General features: G+C 33.9%; 1 protein-coding gene and 1 pseudogene across 1 annotated transcript; both read left to right on the top strand.

The window, feature by feature from the left end:
- Positions 1-973: 973 nt before the first annotated feature.
- Positions 974-6,194, top strand: LOC115957534 (annotated as a pseudogene).
- A 10,704-nt stretch (positions 6,195-16,898) lies between these two features.
- On the top strand, positions 16,899-17,771 carry LOC115957525. The gene has a single exon (XM_031075795.1). The coding sequence runs from the start codon at positions 16,899-16,901 to the stop codon at positions 17,769-17,771; it is 873 nt and encodes a 290-aa protein (XP_030931655.1).
- The last annotated feature ends 617 nt before the right edge of the window (positions 17,772-18,388 follow it).

Below are 18,388 nucleotides of genomic sequence, written 5' to 3'. Positions count from 1 at the left end.
ATGGCATAAAAGAAAAGCTTATGTTAAAATCAGAAAAAGAAAGCTTAATTTCCAGCATAAAAGAACCAACAATCCTCAAAGAAGATAACCTGCAAGAAGGACACTCTGTTAAACAGTGGCAGTTGGCAATGTTCCAACTTCCTAGGCCCATTTTCACAAGCTGCTAAACATATCCACATAATTTTGCATGAACAAGCCCAATCTGGAGTTTTTTTTTTTTTTTTGCTGGTAAACTGGAAAATGCATTCAACTAAGAAACAAAGGGAGCTCCATCAGGAGCAGGACAAAGCCTGAAATGATAAAGGCCATAGAGGTCTGAAAGAAAGGAGTTCAAAAGACTAGGGGAAAGGGGGGGGGGGGGGGGTGGGGGGAGTTATAAAACAAAAAAACAGCAGTTTGCTTGGTTCCCATTCTAGTGAGAGCATCAGCACAGGTGTTGGTTTCCCAATAGCAGTGGGTCACCTTAACTTGAGGAGCTTGGGAAATCAGGAGCCTCGTCCTCAATCTATAAAATATCAAATCTCAACTTTGGTGGTGGTTTTTACCTAAAGATGTGGGCTACCTTTGGTGGTGGTTTTAACTTAAAGATGTAGGCTATGTATTTCTGGTGCCTAATTGAAAGTGTTCTATTATTCATACAGGTTAACTGTGTGATTGATACTAGACAGGAAACTAAAAAGTAGCAATATTATGGGGAAACACATAGCAAAAATACCTCATTTCAGTAGCATGTGATGAGAATTGTGTCCAATGCAAAAAGTAAAACCTATGTTTTCTTAATGAAATGCTACATCTAGTTATACTCAGACAAATGGATGTTCAAGAAGTGTGGAATCATGTTAAAGAGAGACCAAGTTTTACAAAGTAAAAAATGCAAACAAGCTAACCATTGAGGCATATACCACTTGGATGACAGGGAATTACACAAATCATTTCACTAATTAAAAGATAAACAGTAACATCCACATAGATGATGGATCTGTACTGGAATACCAACAAGCAACAAGGAGGTAAAATGTGCAGACAGCAGATGGTGTGTAACTCCATGCCAAGACAAGGAGGGGCACAGGTAAGACAACAAGTTGAGAACAGACACGTATTTGTTCATAATTATAAACTATTATCAAAATACCAAAGGAAAGAAAGCTACAAACTAAACATATTTGAAAAAGGTGCGATCTAAGGTAAGACATGATGATAAGACATCATAGCCCCTAGAGATATGATGAACAGTGAATATCAACCTGACAAAAGCTTAACAAGATCCTTTCAGCACAAACATGAAGCAAGATCCTGCATCAAATTGCATCTTGTAACTAACACAAAGGTCAGCAAGATCTGTGCTAAATGCTTTCTTCTTAAGCACACTAGAGAAAATAAACCATATTCCTTTCAATTCCACTGAATTCTTTTAAGATCTGCTCAATCCATTCCATTCCACTCTTTTATAAACTTCCAAATGTAATATAAATTATAAAATGCTTGTACTGCTATCATATCTTGACAAGAAAGATCCGTGCAAGATTAGCTAATTCCATTGTGATATCATGCTCAATTTGACAAAACGGAACATTTGATAAGAATATTGCTTAAATATAACACAGAAAAGAACGTTTCAGGCCCAAAATTAGAGTGATGTAGTAACACAAAGGAAAAGGTTCTTCTTTTTCTTGTAAGGAGCATCAACTAGATTATCAAAAATATAAGAGCTCCAAAAGCATAACCTCCAATACAGTAACCTCTCATTGTAAGATTTCTTTCTTTTTAGCAAGTATCTCAGTCTCATTGCCATATTTCAAAAAATATATAAGGAATCATACTGATCAAAGTGAAAAGAATGATTGACGCCAATGAAACCTCATTTAATTAAGAGGACTAAATATATGCCACATATTGCAATGGCATGACACCCCAAGCAAGATCACATCCAAGTATATGCTACCTTATTTTCCTAATACACATACAGACAAGGTATAAGGACAAGCAAAATGGATTTTCTTTTTCTTTATTTGGTTGATAATTCAATGTAACAAGTGGGGGAGGGGGATTCAAACCCTGGTTCTCCTCATAAAGGGGAACATGCAATGGCACTAAGCTACAAGGCCCTTGGCAAGCAAAATAGATAAATGTAATTAAGGGCCAGAAGGAATAAGTGCTTACAGCCTTACACCACACAAACACACACAAAGCAAGATCACATGAAAGCATATGCTACCATTGTTTTCTATTACAAACACAGATATGGTTTAAGCAAAAACAATATAACCAATCATAATTAAGGGCCAAGCAGAAAAAGTATGCACACAGTTTCATTGGACAAATTAATAACATCCTAATTTTGAGTTAAAAGAGATCTAATGTGTGCATTAATATTTGCGCATTTAAAGACAACAAAAGTAGAAAAACAACGTCTGAACAATATTTCAACTCAAGAGCAGTAAAAAGCCCATGCATAATCCTATTGCCCCAACAGTACAAAAGAACTTCTACAATTAATTAAATCACCAAATTACGGATAAAAAGAGGTAAGTATTATGGAAACCAAAAGTAAGATAATTCTTAAAGTTGAAACTGACATGAGAAACTCATGAAGATTAGCTAAAAAAAAGAGAAAAATCCAATGCTGAAAAAGCAAAATTAAAAACATTTATAGGATACTAATAAGTAATAATCATCAGCCACATTTATTCGTTACTTCAGGTATAATGAGATGGATTCAAATTACAACCTCCTATCCAATATCATATTAAATTATTGATTGTCACAAAAGTTATCATTTAATAACCACACAATTCTTTTTTTAGCTTCCCACACGACTTTGAACCTCAAGCGTAGTTGACCCTGTGGTGAACACCAAATTATAACACCGGGCAAAACGATTGTTGGGAAATCTGGCCACATTCGGCTCATTGAGGCAAAGGCAATGTCTAAAAATTGCTGGGTTTGGAAGACCTGCGGATCGATCGAATAAAAATCCGATGGTGGAGACTTTGAAAGAGGCCAGAGATACACACTGTAGAATCGACGGAAGCCACCCCATCATGCGGGTCACGTTTCTGAGCGGATCGATGAACCCATACCCGCCCGAGCTAAGCAAGAGCCTTATAGAGTCAACGCTGCCACGTATGGGGGACTGAATCACGGGGAATGAGACAGGATAGAACAAAGTAACTTGGCGAATATTCAGAGAGAATGCGATGCAGTGGGAGATAGCGACATAACAATTTGTATTCTGTGTGGCGCCAAAAACAAAGGGGGAGAACAGAGCAAAAACCCCAACAGGGGAGGGGAGCGAAATGGGCCCGATGGCCATGTGCTTAGATAAGGACTTGGGCGCGGTAGCGGATAAGTTGGGTCCAAAGAGTGGACACTGGAAAAGATTAGCGAGAGTGGCCCAAACAAACGGCCCAGTCAAGGAGAAGGATCCTATGAGCGAGAAGAAAGCAGGCCTAATAGTTTTTGTTTGGTAACCATTTTTATTTTCTATTTTCAAAAACTTATTTTCAGGAATATAACGAAAAAAATAATTTTTTTTTTTTGTATTTTTGAAGTCAAAAATATGTTTGGTTAATTGAAATTAAAAAAATAATTTTTTGAAAAAAAATAGAAAATACCAAAATATGTTGTTACTGGGATTTGAACTTTAATGATAACTCATTAAATGAGACAGATTCATTAAATTAAATGTATGCACTTTTGAAAATTAGAAACTGAAAACAACCTTTTATATGTTTTCTGTTTCCTTCATAAATTGAGTTTTGAAAATAGTTTTTTGTTTTCTGTCCATTTTGAATTGCCAAACAAGTTTTTTAGTCTCAAAAATAGAAAATTGTTTTTGGAAACAGAAAATATGGGAAAAAAACAATTTTCAAACATACCCTAAGCTTTCATTTGGAGTTTATAAAAAGGAAATGAATGGAAAATAGAATGAATAAATTATAAAGGAATAGAAATGAACATAATAGAATAGAATTAAGTAATTTTGTTTGGATGTTTTAAAATAAAATAATGTAACTTAAGTAATTTTGTTAGGATTAGGAGTAATATAAAAGAAATGGAATAAAATCATTTTATGACAATATTACTAGTATAACTTTATTTTAAAATAAAGAGTTCAATAATCAATATATAGAGGTATTTTGAGAGTTTCAATGAAAATTTCATTAAATTTAATGCTCCTAATTTTGAAGGAAATAAAAATTTGAAAATTTAAAGAAAAAAAAAGAGGAATAAATATTCTCTCCTATCCAAACAAAATAATAGAATTTCTAAATTTATTCTTTACATTTTATTCCCTCCTCCAACTCACTCACACCCACACATTAGATATTGACTTTAATGCAACTTTGGTGATTGAAAAACACATAAAATCTCACTCGATTTACAAATTTGTAGATAAATACAAATTATTACCTCTCCTCTTTTGTTTACTAATTTTTTGTTTGACTAGATCTTTTTGGTTTACTTTAATATGTTATACATATTTAAATGTACTCATTAATTTAGTTTTTTCATTATAACACATGATTTTTGAGTTAGTGAATTTTCCATATGATTGTTACATTAAATTTCGACTACTAAGGATTTTGTCTTGCTCTTGACCTCTACATCAAGTTCCTTAAATGTATATATTTTTCTTTCCCCCATATATCCTCGACATTAGAAATTTCCCGATATCAACCAAAAAAAAAAAAAAAAAAATACAAACAAACAAACAAACTTTGCCCACACTAGCTTTGGCTAGATCAGTCTTTGAAAGACTTGTGAAAAATGTTTTCATTGTTGACATTTCTATATATAAAAAGCGCCAATGCGCTATAACTACAGTGATTTGCTACAGTGTGTTTGGTTTGTTCACTGATTGACTTTCCATATTATTTCACATTAAGCTAACTTACTGCCACACTCTCTCTCTCTCTCTCTCTCTCTCTCCTAAGCGGTAATGGGTTTGTTGGAATTTTCTCCTACTCTTTCAATATCTTAAAGCAATCATCATGGCTCAATTATAATTGACAAATTGGACATTTAGTAGAAAAATATTGGATCTGTATTTGATGTTATTATACAAATGTTATTAGGTACAGTGGGGCTTGCTTGACAAGAAATTTGGAAGGGCAGACACCCAGGAACCAGATCCAGAAGGGAGGGTTCCCCTATGGGAGAACGCAAATGTGAAGGAAATGAAAGACAAGTTTGTAGCTATTGGCTTTGGTCCTCACCAGGTATTTTTTCAATTATACTACTTTTTGCTGCTACAATTGTATTTCAAGTTTTAATTTCTTTACCAAATAATTATTTGTACTTGTTAGTTATTACTTGTGACCCAAAACATAGCACCTCAAAAATGCAACCACAGCCAAATGCGTTAAATTCAAATTGAGAGTAAGATTCTTTGCTGATTTCATGGTGTAACCTATGTTGGAACCCAAACCTACTACTTGTAGGGATTTTCATCTTCTATGGAACGAATTGTTATTCGTTCCATGTTAAGACTCATATTTTGGATGCATTGTACTTTCTTTTTAATACAAATGACATTAATATAACATTTCCTTTCAATAAACAGATCAAATGGCAAAGCGTAGTCAAGGGCTGAAAATGAAACATATAACAAAAATAAAATTTGGGGTATCCTTTTATTCAAGCTAAAGCAACCTTGAGTAAGTCTATTCCATTTTATAGTCATTAGTATTCATTGATGTTTGTTTTGTTGTTTGTCCAGCTAGCTATGATGTCTGCATTCTTGGGTCCAGATCAGGCTGTCACTAAGGCATTATTGGCCACCAATCCAGATGTTTCTCTGTGGGTTCAAAAATATCAAGGTAGCAGAGAAACAGTATCTGAGACAAATTATGAGGTTAGTAACATTTTCTTAACACGCCTTACCAAAAGGGCAATATAAATGACTTAACTTTATGCTGTTAATTTAGTTATCCTAATTATAACTTGGAAGAAAAATCAAAACATTTTATACCATATTGATAGTGCCATTGCCAAAATAGATCTGTCAGCTTTTTGTTTGAAATTGAGAAAGATTGATGTAACTTCTTACTTCCCATGAATGCAAACTGTTTCTCTTTTAGGTTGATCTAATCACCACTCTCACAAAATTAAGTAGCTTGGGTTAGCAAATCAACTACAAGGCATATACATATCATGTTCATAGAGTTGATTTAAGCAAGCTCAAATTATAGATGAAGTAAATAGCCTTTGCCAAGAAGCAGCAACACTGCAGGGAGGGGACTTATTTCTTGGAACAATTTAATGTTGAAACATTTGCTAGCTTTCATTTTTTATGGTGACCCTTTTGCAGGATGGTTGTTTTTGAGATAAATGACACTTTATAATGAGGTATTTTATACCAATAAAAAAAATCAGTGAATCAATTGTTCAATCCAAACGTGCCATTTTAAATAAACAAAAGTAGGGAAAAAGGATGGCATAACAAAGTTCTTTTTTGTTTTTAATCAAGAGATCTTTTTTATTGAAACAAGCTGGTGTAAACCAAGAAACACAATATAGACATGAACAACCACTATATGTCCATAATTGCGTCGAATAGGGGACTTGGGATCAATTTCTTTTACACAAAAAAGGAATGCATACGTATATTTGTCTGATGGTAAATACTAAATAGTAATCATCATTGAATGGACAGTATAAGCATCTTTTGTCCGTTCGAAGTCTTACATATGACATTAAGAAAATTAGAGCTCCAACTAGTTTGGTAATTTCTGTTTGGTAAAGAATATATTGAACAATTTTTAAAAGATGGGGGTTCATAGTCAAAATGGTTTTATCTTAGAAAGGCAAAATTCTAGGGCTATTACTCCAGGCAAAATGTGAATCACCGGTTTAAAAGGTGAGTGTTCATAATCAAGCCTCCTTCTTAATGGTATTCCTTGTCTGAATAGACAATTACATATTTTTGCATATCTCAACAAGCAATGACAATTTGAAAGTAAAATCCGTGCTGTATATAACCAACAGTAGCCCATTTTAGAGAGAGAGGGAAAAAAAGAAAGAAGAAGAAAAAAAAAGGAAGAAGTGGGCTAAGAACGAGATGAGTCACAAGATTAAAAATAATAATAATAATCGTTTGGGACACGCCTGCAGTCGTGTCTAGGCCGCACGCTACATCCCCTAATGTCCGACCAAATTGTTGGACCCATGCTTCCCAGACCATAAGTTCAGCATAAGTTCCCGAATTTAAATTCAAATATGTGGATTAGCCAATGCACTTCCTTATGTATAATTACCTTCTAAGGCACATGGTTGGATCTATTAGAGAACATAAGATACAATACTAAAGGAACCACACCTAAGCTTTACCCAAAAAAAAAAAAGTTCACATCAAACTAAACAAAAAAAATTCTATTATATTAAGTGTTAATACAACAAAACATATATAGTAGTATTAGACAAAATATCGCATCTACAAGTTAAAATTGTTGCAATTGTTACTTAAATGTTTTAAATTACTACATCAATAATAATAAGTTGCAATAATTTATAAGTTTCAGTTGTAATAAAAGCTTTAATATATAAGGAAAAATTATTGCAATAATTTAAAATGAAAAAAAAAAAAGAGCAATAAATTGATACCAATTATTTTTGCAATCTATTGCAATGAAAATTTCGAACTATTAGCTTATTGCAACGAAGTTATCATTGTAAAAATTTAATATTAATTCTTTTACAATCTATTGTAATAACAAACATAAAACTGTAATGAATATATTATTGCAATAACTTGGTATAAATTATTTCATAATCTATTACAATGACAAAATGAAATAATTATCTATTACAATATAAATATTATTGCAATAATTTAATCTGACTTATTTTGGTCAATTATTTGCAATTTATTGTAATAAAATTCATGAAATAATAGCCTATACCTACAACATATTCAAAATAGCAAATTGTTTATTGCAACAATATATGTATCATTGCATCAAAATTATCAATAAAATATTTGGAATTTATTGCAACAAAATTTTTTGTTACATAAACCTATTACCTAAAATTTTATTGCAATACCTTATATCAACTATTGCAATGATTCTAACGTCATTGAAATGATTTTTTCCATTGCAATAACCATTTTTTCTTGTATTGTCTTAAAATTATCTCTCATGCTTTTTTTCTCTACTAATAGCCTTCATATAATAACCAATAGATGAAAAATTTGTAATTAAAAAACCCCTAAAAGATGGCTTTTTAAGCAAATTCCAACTTCATAAGTTCATCCTTAAGAACTTTGATTGCCACATCTTGATTAAGATAGCTACCTTTATACATGTATCTATCCACATCAATCCAATCATTCTTTAATGGTAAATAAAGAAAACCAATAGCTATATAGGAATAAAATATGAAATTCAAAACATGAAGTCGCCAATCTTCACATTCAAGAGATAGGGTAAAGACTGGATCTAGTTGTAACACCCCGACCCAATTTTTATAATTAAACTATGTGTTTAAGTGGTTAAGTATTATTAATATTTTAAGTCACTTACTTACAAAAATTAATATAAAAGTATTTAATAAACATATTATTTTATAATGTCATTGAATAAGAGATTGTAAAGATTATAAATAATTGAAATGACTATTTGTATTATAAATATATATTTAGCATGTACAAACTATAATTTAAGTGGGTTAAGTTATTACATACATAGTTGGTATTTTAATTAAGCATGATGCATGAGATATATATATATATATATATATATAGTTGTTGTTGTTTTAACTATGTATGATGCATGAGATATTATAGTGGAAATTCCACCACATGCAATCAATTGAAAATCAACACATGTAAAGCCTAGAAACATGCATGATGACAAACCCCATATACCAAGACTTGGCCATGCAATCACCAAACTCCACCTCACCTCTTCTTTGACTTTCTCAAACAAATAGAACATCCAAGAAGCTCCTTACTTCTCCATTTCCTACGGGTAAACACCAAGTCTGAAATTTCAGCTTACTTTACTCTCTTTTTCTCTTAAGGAAAGTGCTAGGAAGCTCCCTTGAGTCTTCCTCTCAAGTCCACCGGTTCACACACCAAAAGAAATACAAAAACCCACCCAAAAGTCTTCCCCTTATCCCATTTTCTTGGCTGCACCAGACAGAAAGTCCAGCAGCAAGAAGGAAGCTCTTTTCAATTCTCTCAAGCTCTCTACCTCTCATACCTTCTGGTCCAGCCACTAGGAAAGGAAAATCCTTTCATGTAAGTCCATATATATATATATATATATATATGCTATTTTAAGAAGCTTTGAGTTGTGTTGATGGTTTGTGGAAGGTAGATTAGGGTTTTTACTAATTAATGATTTTATATGATTAAAGAAGTAAGAAAAATTTAGGATGAGTATTTTTGATGCTGCTGCTGGGATTTTTGGTTGTGTTTATTTTGCCCTAAATGGTTAAATGACTGTATGTAAGTGTTTTATAATGTCTTATGAGTGTATAAAAATCCCCATATGAAAATACCATTGTTGGTTAATTGTTTATGAATTTATGATAAAACGTTGCAAAGCTGTCACTGTGACAGATTCTGTGTTTATGCATGATAAATTATGTATTAAATTGCATATAGTGAATTTGGATGCTAGGGATAATTCCTATGAAACCTAAGACACTTGTGGCTGTTATAGAAGTGGTCTCACAGAATTTGGATGAACATAAAAATAATGGTTTAATTTATAAGTGGCATGAATTTCAGACAGGACAGATTTGAATATGCTGTCTTACGTGATTTTTAGTAAATCATGGGTTTATGGTTTGAACCCGAAATTTTTATGGTATATACTGGACATACAGGGGAGTGATTCTGTAAAATTTCACGACAATTGGATGGGTTTGAGCAGCCCGTTTGTATTTTACAAATGGAGCCTATGCTGCTGGAATAGAACAGTGAATAGTAAGAGACATGCCTAACTTTGTGGATTTAATTATCAAGTTAGGGTGAATGTTTTGAGCTATAATTTAATATACTTATCTTTTGGTATGTTTCGATCATAGATTAATTTTGTGTAACTTGTTTTGAGGTTTAGTACCCAAAGGAAGGGGTTCCAAACCATGAGATGGTTGTATGTATGAAGCTGTTTTGCCTAACGTGTTGTACGTTATCATATGAATCTATATAGTTACATGATCATGCTTAAAAGATTTTATATTTATGCATGCATCATTACCCTAACCTTAAAGCACCTTTTGAAATAAAGTTAGCTCTTTTAGAAATATGGGATTAATATAAGAATGTTGTTTTCCCTAGGATTTTGTACTTGTTGTTGATGAATGTATTTTTGTTTGTGGGAACCTCGTTGAGGTGGGATTAGGATTTCCTTAATTCTAAGAAATAGGCTTTGAGTTGATTGTGTAAGTCTATGACAAGGAAATTATGGATAGTAATAAGCTTCGATTTATGGTTTAGGTGTTACCAGTATCCAAGTCTAAGCTCCTTCGACTTTAGGCTCTCGGTTCCTCTGCTTTCAGGTAAGGGATAAATTATATGAGCATTTGGTAAGTCATGAGGTTATGTTAAAGTATATTATGCATTAAAATGTTTTTGATTAGAGATATGGCATGTAATCATTATTCTGACAAAGTTATGTTCGTGAGTTTTCGAAAAAAAAAAAAACTTATGTATATGATTTAAGCATATTGATGCTATTATTGATTCCACAAACATGATGTTTAATGAAAAGAATGGAAATACTATTATTATGAAATGTTATGCAAAATAAGAAATTGCAGTATGATGTAAAGTATAAAATGTTTTCGGGTTATGTCCTCTGGTGATCTGAACTCTGCTAGTAGGGGTTAATTACTAGCTTTCCATGGAAAATGTTATATGATTTGGCCATTAAGTGGGACTGGCTCTGCTGTACCCGCCCCTTGTTGGTTACGGCCAACTTGTGGGGGAAGCCAACCTACCCCCATGGTTGGAAGATATGTATTATGATGATGTGATCCCGGGAATACCTGGCATTGTGGGGAATGCTGGATGCCTAGCACCGTGGTGTTAGAAGCCTCCCAAATAAGTACAGACTTATCAGATACGGGCTAACCAATAAGTTATTTATGAACAGCTATGTTATGTTATTAATCATGAGAGAATTATTTTGTTTAAATGCATTGTGAAAAGTGAAAACTCTCATGGCAAGAAGAAGTTTCTAATGAAAAGAAAAGCTGTTCATTAAAGATAAAAGTTTCTGAAAATTCTGATATGCTATAATGGTAAAGTTTCTGATGAAAGTACAAGTTATGTTTAAAAGTTATCAGATAAATGTTTTTATGAAACGTTAAGTCTTATGATCATGAAAGTTATAGTATTCTATGAGAAGAAGTTTATAAAGAAAAGTTTTCTTATTAGTCAAGATGTTTCTAGCTTAATACAGAGTTGCCAATTATTTGATTTAAGTTAAAATAATTATATTGTAATGAGAATTTATGTATGGCGACTTTGTAGGAAGTGAAAGAAGTTTAATCCGAAAGGTTTTTAGTAATATTAAACCGATAAGAAAAAGGAGAACAATTATTTCCTATGATGAGCGTATAAGCTATTATTATGAATAGTATAAAGTACTATGCATGAAAAGATATTTTCCTGTTCGAATATTCATAAAATGAAATGATTTGGTTACATGCATCCTTATTGAATTCTCATATATCTTACCTTTACTGAGCTGTGTAGCTCACCCCTTCCACTCTTTCAGTTAGCAGGTTTTATTTTGGAGCAGAGGGAGCCTTAGTCGAGTTTTGGAAGGAGTTGGTTTAGTTTTATATGTATAGATCCTAAATTAGCAATATGATGTTTAGATTTGTAGCATTGTTTATTTTAGATCTAATGAAAGTGTATACCTTAAAGTATTCAGAGATGTATTATGTGAAATTCTGAATTTAAACAATTGGTGAATTATGTTATTCTTTGGAGTAAAATGTAGATGCTCTGAATGTCAAGTGAAAAGTTATATCATTTAAGAAAAGAAACAAGAAAATTATTCTGAAATGAAAAAGAGAAGCTTTTGGAAAAGTTTTGTAAAAGTTAAGTTGGTTCTTGTTAATATCAGGTTTAGGCTTGATATTAGCATGCCGGTCATGGTCACAAATCCGGGTACCGGGTTTGAGGCGTGACACTAGTGCCCCAAGTGAAGTAAGCATTGGTTGGATTGAAACTGAATAGGAACCTTAGACAGAGACTCTATTCCACAGCTTGCTCCATAGCTTGTTCACACACGCCGCTTGTCCTAACGTAACCATATCGACGCGCTTCAACATGTTGTGAAGCGTATCCTTGTCCAAATCCACAAACCCACTTTCACTTCCCTCTTCTTGTTCTTGTTCTTGTTCATAATTTTTAGTTGCAATAGAAGCTTTAATATATTAGGAAAAATTATTGCAATAACTTAAAATGAAAAAAAGAAAAAAAAAAGCAATAAATTGATACCAATTATTTTTGCAATCTATTGCAATGAAAATTTCGAACTATTAGCTTATTGCAACGAAGTTATCATTGTAAAAATTTAATATTAATTCTTTTACAATCTATTGCAATAACAAACATGAAACTGTAATTAATATATCATTGCAATAACTTGATATAAATTATTTCATAATCTATTACAATGACAAAATGAAATAATTATCTATTACAATGAAAATATTATTGCAATAATTTAATCTGACTTATTTTGGTCAATTATTTGCAATTTATTGTAATAAAATTCATGAAATAATAGCCTATACCTACAACATATTCAAAATAGCAAATTGTTTATTGCAACAATATATGTATCATTGCATCAAAATTATCAATAAAATATTTGGAATTTATTGCAACAAAATTTTTTGTTGCACAAACCTATTACCTAAAATTTTATTGCAAACCTTATATCAACTATTGCAATGATTCTAACGTCATTGAAACGATTTTTTCCATTGCAATAACCATTTTTTCTTGTATTGTCTTAAAATTATCTCTCATGCTTTTTTTCTCTACTAATAGCCTTCATACAATAACCAATAGATGAAAAATCTATAATTAAAAAACCCCTAAAAGATGGCTTTTTAAGCAAATTCCAACTTCATATGTTCATCCTTAAGAACTTTGATTGCCACATCTTGATTAAGATAGCTACCTTTATACATGTATCTATCCACATCAATCCAATCATTCTTTAATGGTAAATAAAGAAAACCAATAGCTATATAGGAATAAAATATGAAATTCCAAACATGAAGTCACCAATCTCCACATTCAAGAGATAGGGTAAAGACTGGATCTAGTGCCCCAAGTGAAGTAAGCATTGGTTGGATTGAAACTGAATAGGAACCTTAGACAAAGACTTTATTCCACAGCTTGCTCCATAGCTTGTTCACACACGCCGCTCGTCCTAACGTAACCATATTGACGCGCTTCAACACGTTGCGAAGCGTATCGTTGTCCAAATCCACAAACCCACTTTCACTTCCCTCTTCTTGTTCTTGTTCTTGTTCCTCGACTACAATTGACTTCATCTTCTTGTTCTTGCCTTGTTCTTCATTCTCAACTAGCTCACAACCACGGGGACTCATCTTGACAAAGACAACACTTTACTAGGGGCTTCTCACATCATCTTCATATCTAAGAAGGGGGAAATACAAGTCCAAATTTTCTGTTCCACTTTTCCTGCTCCACTCTATACTCTACCAATAAAATCTTGACACGTATTCACTTAATTAATTAAATACTACTATTAATTAATAATGATAAAATTAATAAGTCAATAATGATAGTATTTAATTAATTATGTTAACACGTGGCAAGTTTTCATTGGTGGAGTATAAAGTGGAGTAAGAAAAGTGAGACAGAAGATTTGGATTCGGGAAGGAGTATATACATTTGGGGTTTTTTATTTTTTATTTTTTTGATGGGGTATACATTTGGGAGTTTAGGTTTTACTGTTTTAGTCGGGCAAATATAAATCTCATATTATGATAAATGAAAAATTTTGACATCTAACAAATATAGAAAAGCTTCAAGTGTGTGACCACAATTATCATCCATTTTTGGCAAAATGGATGCTTCCATCCAATGCTTTTAATGCTGGAAAGTGGGAAGAAAGAACTTGAATGGAAATAGAATGAAAGTAGATCAGAAAGGGATATAAATTAAGTAATTTTATTTGAATGTTTTAAAATAAAAGAATGAAATATAAGTAATTTTGTTTGAAATTAAGAGTAATATAAAAGGTATTATAAAAAAATATATAAAAGGAATTAAATGAAATCATTTTATGATAACAACACTAATATACCTTTATTACCTTTATTTTAAAATAAAAAGTTTCTACCTTCTTCAGTAAAAAAGAAAAAAAAAAAGAAAAAAAAAGTTGAATGTATAGAGGCATTTTGGGAGTTTTAATGAAAACTTCATTAAACTTAATTCTATTTCCTCCTATACCTCCCGACTTGAGGGAAACAAAAATTTGAGAATTTAAGGGGAAAAAAGAAAAATAAATATTCTCTCATATCCAAACAAAATAATAGAATGAATATTCTATTATTCTTTTAATTCCATTCTCTTCTCCCATTGAGAAATCATGAGGTTCTTATGATGGATGCATTATTTTTAGCTAGTGGTTTACCATTTTACTAAAAGACTCCCAATTGTTTAAAATTTTACTGACTTAATTTATGATAAAAATAAAAGTAAAAGATAAAAGTATTTAAACGCTATCTGTTTAATTTTTTTTTTTTTTTTTTTTACATTTTTCAGATATTATTATAATAAATTCGTATAGCCTTGAATAACTACTAGATCTTATCAACGTCTCCTAAAAAGTATTCGGCTTTTTTTTTTTGGGTGAAAAAAAGTATTAGATGTGATATTAGCTTCGGCGCCATCTACAAATATTAAGGATGTAAATTATATATATAGGCTTTAGTCCCAAATAGTGGCAGACACTTTTTGACAAAAGATTAGAAAAGAGATATTTAAATTAGTTTTTTCTCTGTCTCTAAGAAGGTTTCGCTGGGCCACTAGCTGACCTTCCTTGGGCTGTAGAATCTGTCGTTCCTGTGAGGAGGACTCTATGTAACTCAAGCATTTATTTGCTTGGAGTGGGTTAGACATTAGGCTTTTCTTTTGTGGGGTTTTTTTGGGAAACACGAGAGGTGAGAGCAATAGGAAAAATGGACAATCTTACAAAGCATTGGCAAAGAATGTCCTTGAACACCAGAGAGGGCGAAGAGCTGGATTTGGATGATGAGTTATCAACTAAGAACTTTACCATGGTAGCAAAGTTTTTCACTAGGCGGGCACTAAACGTTGAGGCAGTGACAAGAACGTTTAGTCCACTGTGGAGATCTGTGAAGGGTTTTGAGGTGAGGAAAAGTAGTGATCATGTGTTACTATTTACATTTGAAAATAAGGAAGAGGTGGAGAGGATTATGAGCAACGCTCCGTGGAGCTTTGATAAACATCTGGTTGTATTGCAGTGGTATGATAAGGAAACCCCCATCAAGGACTTAAACTTTGATAAAATACCGATATGGGTTCAGCTCCACGATATCCCGTTAAGGTTCATGAACAAAGCAGTGGTTGAAAAACTATGTGCGGTAGTTGGAACGGTTTGGCAAGACATTGATGAGGGTGAGACGGATGGTGGGAGCTTTCTGAGGATGAAGGTCTCCATTGATGTAAATAAACCGTTGTGCAGGGGGAGACTAATATCGATACCACATGGTGAGCAAAGTTGGGTGTCTTTTAAATACGAAAGACTACCCAACATTTGCTATTGGTGTGGGTGCCTAAACCATGGGGATAGGGACTGTGATTTATGGGTGGAAAGTGAAGGTAGTCTTACTAAGGAGAGCCAAGCATATGGGGCGTGGATTCGTGCTCCTCCATTTGCGAAGGGTAGAAACTCGATGGTGAAGGTTCCAGGCTTTTATGTGGCCAAAAAAGCACAACAAAAACAGAGTGCGGAGGAGCATAGGATGAAATAGCCGGTTGAGCTGAACGGTGTCCAAACTTCGACAATGGTGCATGCTCAAACCAAGGCACCAGCGAAATTTCAGGAAGCATTAAATGGAAGATCAACTGAGTCTGAAACAGGGGATACGTTGTTTGAGTTGGTGAGATCGGATGGCCAAGATTTAAGGGATAGTTTCGAGGTAAGGCTAAAAGAGATAGACGAGGAAATGGGAAGATTTGACAAGGTTAGGGGCGAGTTTTCAGGGGACAATTTAGAAAGGAAAAAGGTGGTAACAAAGGATCCAAAGCTAGCTAAAAAAGCTGATGAGCCTACTCCCAAAACAGCAGAAAGGCATGATGATAAGTCGGATAGACATGTAGAAAATATAGCTGCTGCAAATAGCTTACCTTAGTCACGGGTGCATGAGTCTGCTATTAAGGTTCTTTCATTGCCCCGGCTGCACGAGGAGAGCTTGGAAACGACTGGAGCTAATGAAGAAAGCAACGGCTCCATACAAAGTCAGCCTGAAGTGTGCGTGTCTAGCGCCATAAAGCAGTCCATAAAAAGCAGAAACGAAAAGGACTTGAAAAAAAATGAGCCAAGCTTGATTGGAAAAAGGACGGAACAGCCTTGCTTGGTGGCCCAACCTTTAATCTTAACCAATGGGCCTCTCACAGACCCTAAGCCCATTATGAAGTCTGAGAAGCCTCTTGACCCAATGTCCCTTAAATCCACTTGGGTTAGGAGAGCCCGTAACATAAAAGAAACCCATAGTGAAACAATAATGTTAGACAGTGAAGATCGTAGGAAGCCAATCCAGTCTGAAGATCTTCGCCCCTTGAAGCAACAGGCAGTGAGCAACGATGATGTCCCAAACCTTATCCAAATGGCGGTGGCTGGCAACCAGCCACGCCGATCACCATGAATTGCATAAGTTGGAACTGCCGTGGATTGGGGAGACCACGTGCAGTTCTTGAACTCACTGAGATGGTGAAAAAATACTCCCCTTCAATAATTTTTCTCATGGAAACTAGATCAAAAGATAGTACTCTAAAAAATCTCCGGTCAAAACTGAACTTGGAAAATGTTCACATTGTCCCTCGGCACAACACAGGGGGTGGCTTAGCTCTGTACTGGAAGAATGGGACTGATCTTCATATTATTGATTCTTCTCCTTCTCACATAGATGCAGTAGTCAATCCGGGAGTGGATGACGCTTGGTGGTTCACCGGTTTTTACGGAAACCCGGTAACAGTCAACCGAGAACACTCTTGGATACTACTTAAGCATTTATGCCTTAAAATGGATCTTCCTTGGCTCTGCTTAGGAGATTTTAACGAAATCGTCAAGGCAGAAGAAAAAATAGGTGGTGCTCCTCACAGGGAAAGGCAAATGACTGATTTCAGAGCAGCTCTTGATTTCTGCGGTTTATGTGATTTGGGGTATGTTGGCTCTCCCTATACATGGTGTAATAACCAATTTGATGGGGTGGTAACTTGGATTAGATTGGACAGGGGAGTAGCTACAACGGCTTGGACACAGCTTTTTCCTTCATTCAGAGTTCATCACATCGCAGGTTCGCTATCGGATCATTGCCCTTTGTGGGTGTGCTTGGATGACGAGAATGTTAGATTTTACAAGAAGGGAAGACCTTTCTGTTTTGAGGCAGTTTGGATGACTGATGATCGTTGCGATGGTGTGATTAAAAATGCTTGGGTTGGGAATACCTTAGTCAATCCAATGGAAAGGCTAGTGGGGAAAGTTGATGTTTGTCGTTCCTCGCTCCAGACTTAGAGCAAACTTTCTTTTGGTAACATTCGTAGACTATTGAATCAAAAGAAAAAGCTTCTTGCTCAAGCTGAAGCTTTGTCCATGTCTGGCAGGAATCATGATTAGGTAAAAATCCTTCGAGGCGAGGTTTATGAGCTAATGGTTAAAGAAGACTTTTTATGGCACCAGAGGTCGAGAGTGGATTGGCTGAAGGCAGGGGACATGAACACCAGCTATTTTCACAGCCATACAAATCAGAGAAATAGAAAAAATTTCATATCCAAGTTGGTGTTAGAAGACGGTTCAATTATGGAGGAAGATCAAGGTATCGGGGAAGCCTTGGTGGGATATTTCGACAATTTGTTTAAAGCTACTCCTTCCTCCAACCTCAACTCTCTTCTTCATGGTATTGAACTGAAGGTCACAGCTCAAATGAACTCAGAATTAACTCGGCCTTTTTCTGCTCTTAAGGTGGAACAATCCTTGAAACAAATGAAGCCTTTGACAGCCCCTGGTCCAGACGGTATGCCTCCTCTTTTCTTTAAATCTTATTGGAGCATTGTTGGAAATGATATTATTGAAGCTTCTTTATCTGTTTTGAATAATGGTGTAATGCCTGCTAATATAAATCATACTTTCAT

Source organism: Quercus lobata, chromosome 2 (assembly GCF_001633185.2).
Source record: "Quercus lobata isolate SW786 chromosome 2, ValleyOak3.0 Primary Assembly, whole genome shotgun sequence".
Classification (NCBI taxonomy): domain Eukaryota; kingdom Viridiplantae; phylum Streptophyta; class Magnoliopsida; order Fagales; family Fagaceae; genus Quercus; species Quercus lobata.
This window is presented reverse-complemented; position numbering and strand designations above follow the sequence as displayed.

Coding starts and splice junctions, on each gene's coding strand:
- LOC115957525 (XM_031075795.1), top strand. CDS start 16,899: ATGAATTGCATAAGTTGGAACTGCCGTGGATTGGGGAGACCACGTGCA.